The sequence below is a fragment of the Hirsutella rhossiliensis genome, assembly GCF_020360975.1.
Source record: "Hirsutella rhossiliensis strain HR02 chromosome Unknown scaffold00001, whole genome shotgun sequence".
NCBI classification, from domain to species: domain Eukaryota; kingdom Fungi; phylum Ascomycota; class Sordariomycetes; order Hypocreales; family Ophiocordycipitaceae; genus Hirsutella; species Hirsutella rhossiliensis.
Genome location: NW_025408667.1, coordinates 478,221 through 483,352, shown reverse-complemented (window position 1 = coordinate 483,352; position 5,132 = coordinate 478,221). Strand labels below are relative to the sequence as shown.

Genomic DNA, 5,132 nt, shown 5'->3' with positions numbered 1-5,132 from the left:
AACGAACGAGGAGGAATCGACCTACCTACTAAGCGTATAAAAGGCCCTATCGGCTAGAAGACTACTAGTAGGTCTTTAAGGAAAGTCGACCTTCTAAAATTACGCCTCTTAAGGGACTAGAAGACGTTATTAAAAAGTCTCTTAAGGAGGACCCCTCGTTATAGAAGAAGATAGACGAGATTCTGGATACTAAGAAATAGTAACTAATGCCGCTACCTTTATTCGAGCCGTAAATATAAGGAAAAATCGTTAGTATAGTAAATCCGGCCTTTATCTTCTCTATAGATTAGTAAGACCGCCTATTAAGACCCTCCTATTATCCCCTATAAAAATCAGATATCCTTAACTCCGGTACTTCCCTCGATATCTATAATACCCTCTTACGATTCCGGTCCTTTAAGAAGGCACGGAGGGAATACCTTATTACTAGGGAATTAACCGTATAAATAGAGGGGTATAGAAGGGTGAATTTTATAATAAAATTACCTAATAGGTCTATATAAATTCTACGGCGAAAAAGGGTGGTATTTTACCCTTGATTTTTAACGAGCCTAATTTCCTTCCGCTTTCTTTAAGAGGAAGGAATCTTCTAGGATATAACTTCTACGCCTATAAGGCTAGTTTAGAAGAATTAGACTATTAGGCTTATCGAGGAGAAATTCGGTTAATTTATTCTCGAATTCCGACCTATCCTTAAGAAGGAACCTCTTAAGAAGTTAGCTTTCCCTACTAGGAGGAATAGGTCTACTATAAAGGACCCTCTTCCGGCAGCCTAAGGAAACGGTCTTCTTTAGTATACACGACTTAGTTACCCGGCCCCCCTAGCTTTATATAAGCTAGGCTAATAATAGGGCGTACGAATAAGTAGCCTAAAGACCGTCGAATACGAATACTATAGCTAAGGGAAGACTAGGAGACGAATTTCTAGACGAACCCCTTTACGGCCGGACCAGCTATATAAGGAAATTTAGGTCGACTAGACCGACGTCTCTAAGGACTAAGAAAGCTTCGTTAAGGTAATATCTTTTATAGACGCTTTTTTAGGGATAGTTTTCCCTTATTTCTTATAGACCTACCTAAGTAAGTATAACTAGTTTACCCTCTAGGACTTCGTTAACTAAATAAAATCCTACTTTAGCTATAAGGTAAAGAAGATACGGTTTAATAGAGAGCTATTTACGAAAGATATCTTAAACTAGCTTCGAAAAGGGGGTATTTTACCCCTCCTATTAGTACCGAATACCTAGGCCTAGAACGGAGGGGTAGAAAGATTAAGGGGTACTATAATAGAAAGGGCCCGTACGATAAGACTTACTATAAGGCTTTTATACGACCTTTAAAGGGAAGTCGTTAAGACCGCCTATTACCTTTAGAACCGGACCCCTAGGGACCCTAAGGACCCTAGGGAACTAAACTAAGGAATAGACTAGAAATCCCCCCTCGAGCTCTTTATAAAAAAGAGGGCCTCGCTAGCCTACCTTTATACCTATAGCTATAAGGCATACGCTATAACTACTAATATATAGCTAAAAAGGAAGAAGAAAAGAAAGCTTAATCTTAAAGCCTTTATTAGTTACCTTATTAGTTATAATTCTACGAATATCTTTAAGATCTAGATTCCTCTTCTATAAAAGGTTATTTCGACTAGGGATATAATTTTCGATGAATCTAGCTTCTTCGATAGAAAGAGGGATTAATAGCCCCTCTTACTCTCTTAACGTTAGCTAATTTAAAAGATTTAAATCCCCCCTTCCTAATAGTCTTAAGAAGAGGTCCTAGATAAGGAAACGGAAGAAGAAACTAACGTCGAAGTAGTCGAGGATAACGCCGACTTTAAAAAAGAGGAAGCTACTAGATTAGATAATCTAGACGAAGAAGGAGACTATAGGAAAGCGGTAGAGCTAGAATACGCCTACCTCCCTACGCCTCCTCCTACGTAATAAGAAGATCTAGAAGCAGCTTTTTCTATTAGTCTTCCCGTCTCGACCCCTAAGGGGGTAGGAAAGGCACCTCTCTCGAAGGATTACCCGGCTGCCTTTTTGTCCCTGCTTCGAGAAGCAAAGGAAGGTATAGGGCCCGATACGGTTACTAAAAAAGACTAACCTCTCCCCTATTTCGATCGTTTTTCCGACTTCTATTAAACGCCTATAGAAGACGGTTCCCACGGAGCATTCACAGCAGGCCGGCTTTTTAAGCCTCTATTAGCAAGGAAGGTACACAAAAGAGACCTCCCGGACCCAGCTCGACAAATCAAAATTCACTAACGCGTCAATGCCTGTCCCCCGGCGGCGCCTCGAGACGCTTGAACCTCTTCCCTTACCGCTCCGTCAGCCGCAAGTCCTCGATCTAGAACCTCCTTCATGAGCCCACGCAGGGCCTGAGGCAGCTAACCTGGGGCTGGCAAGAGGCATGTGAGTGCTGGGATTACACCCACGAGACTGCTTCCCATCTTTTGCGAGAGCGCGCTGCCACTTGTTGGGGGCGTGCCGTGCTCGCTAAATGTAGCATTTCAGCAAACGAAAATTATGATTAATCCTAACCTTGTGCATATTTAGCCTTTTACCGTGAATATTGAAACGAACATGCGTAGTTCTAGAACTATCACGGCATCCAACAGCTTCCTCTTGGGTGCTAGTACATGCGTAACCTCCTCAGTAAGCGGGATACAACGCTGTCGACCAAGGTTCCTGAAGCAACTCAAATAGCTTGCATGAGGTGATGCAAGCAGAAGTGCTTGGCGAGGTGAGCGAACTGTGCAGCGAACCACAGCGAGAGCAGCATAACCGATGGTCAATTGCCGCTTCTTCTCCATCTCTAGATGACTCTTCTTGAACCTTGTCCATATGTCTATCTAGGCCATCATCGGGTTCATTAGCGGTCGGTTCAAGTATAAATACAGCTCGTCGTCCACTCCATCAACGCTTATTATCATATCATAAGCCAATACATAATACTCTAGTAACTTTTTGTCTTGCTCCTTAATATTAAAATGAAGTTCATGTCAAGCCTCCTTCTCCTCGGAGCCCTGGCTGCTCCAATCTTCGCTCAGCGGGTAAGTCATCCGGCGCTATCTCCCTATTTTTACTCGTACACGACCTTTGCCAACCATTTTGGTCATGTCCATAGGAATGCCGAACCAATGCAGACTGCGGGCAGTGTGTTGTCAGCACCGTCCCCCGTCGCCACTGCCAAGGCGCCCCAAGAAGGGTGAGTAACCCCCCCCCTTTTTTTTTGGCGGAATTGAAGTTGCTGACTTGGTGCTACAGGAATGCAGGAATGATGCCGACTGCGGACAATGCGTCGCCGGCCCCCGGGGCCGCCGTCACTGCCAGGGACGCCCTAGAGCTGTTAGTCGGCCGGCATATTCCCCCCCTTTTTACCCCAAGTGCATTACGAACATTTTCAAATTTACAGGATTGCCGAACCGATGCGGATTGTGGCCAGTGTGTCGTCGGGAACGTCCGTCGTGACCACTGTCAGGGACACCCCAATAGGGTGAGTCAAATCGTCTCCCTCTGTTTAGATGAATCTCGCCAACGCCCGTAATAACCATCTTTAGCTATGCCGAAACGATGGAGACTGCGGAAGATGCCTCGGCCGCAGATGCCAATAGAGTTACATTATTAGGCAGCTCTGTCCGAATTCGTCATCTACAACGCAGTGTTCGGTCTTTGTGGGTTTGCTTACACTCTGTCGCACTTAGACCCAATTCTCTACTCTACCATGTCCCCTAATAGCACTCCTTTCCTTTTAGACTCAATATTTCTTTTTCTCGTACTTCGCTACTATGCAAGCTACTTATATGCTTCTTCGTCTTGACACTCTCTGTAATATTGTCCGACAAGACGATGGAGGGTCCGACAAACTTGGCCGTTAACTTCTTAGTCGGGCGCCTCAACGGAAGGTTTCTCGTGGAGATAAGGACCCAATCACCCTCTTTAAAGGACATTGGCTCTCGATCCTGATTATAGTATCGTGCCTGTCGCTCCTAGGCTCTTGTGATGAGGAGCGCCGTGCGCGGGTAAAGTTCTCTGAGACCCCGGACTCGGTCTATCGCCCGGGTGCTAAAGGTTTCGAGCTGTCCCTTGACATGCCCCTTAGAGCGTGGCTAATAACCTATTAAGACTTCCGCCGGAGCCCTTTTTATAGTATTATACTATAAGGTATTATAGGTAAACTCCGCTAACGGTAGGTTATCTATCTAGTCTAACTATTCTTTATTATAGAAGGTCTATAAATACTATTCGATTATTTAGTTAATCCGCTTAGTTTAGCTATTAGTCTAAGGATAGAAGGCTATGCTAAGGCGTCGCTTATATTAAAGTAGGTGGTAGAACGTAGCTTAGAAGTAACCCGTAAATAGGCTCCCTCGATCGCTAACGATACTATTAGGCATCCTATAATACTTAAGAATCTCTCTTAAGAATACGTTTACTAGGCTATCGCTAGAGATACGTAATAATACCGGGATATAGCGCGCGTATTAGGTTAATCGGTCTACTACGACTAGGATACTAGAGTAGGTCTTCTTCTTATAATAAACTAGCGGAAGGTCTATAATAAAATCTATCGAAATTTCTTACTACGGGCGGCTTAGCGCTAGCTATAGCGCTAGCAACCTATAAGGTTTATAATGCCTTAGCTTCGTAAGTTAGTAATCTTAGTAGGTAGAGATATAGCGATATATATCTTAACGTAATCTAGGTATAATAACTAGTATTATTCCTAAGGGATAAACCTATCGAGGGGTATATATTAATAGATATAATAGGGCGTGGTCTAAGTAATAATAAGTATATTATATTAGTAATAAGTCGGAGGTCGTAGACCGTCGACTATAACTAGGTAATTAAAATTAAAGATAAAATCGTAATAAAGATCTATATATTAAAAGCTAGAGAGCTATCTATCTAAAAGAGTAAAAGTAGGTAGCTATATATACTTATAAAGACTATCCTTAGATTATAGGCCTAGCTGTAATTACTAACGTTAGATTATATAGAGTATAGTAATCTCGTTAATCTTAGATTACTTAGATCTCTATAATCCTATTAATCCTATATCTATTAAATAGTTATACCGACTATTTATCTATTAAACCGTATTACGTGCTTAACGCGGTCGACTATTAG

General features: G+C 42.6%; 1 protein-coding gene across 1 annotated transcript; it reads left to right on the top strand.

Annotated features, from left to right (window-relative positions):
* Positions 1–3,139: 3,139 nt before the first annotated feature.
* On the top strand, positions 3,140–3,499 carry HRG_00018 (uncharacterized protein; the record flags this gene model as incomplete). The annotated part of the gene is made up of 3 exons (XM_044858489.1): positions 3,140–3,207; positions 3,267–3,347; positions 3,415–3,499. 3 exons carry the CDS (start codon positions 3,140–3,142, stop codon positions 3,497–3,499), a joined length of 234 nt encoding a protein of 77 aa, XP_044724889.1.
* Between the last annotated feature and the right edge of the window lie 1,633 nt (positions 3,500–5,132).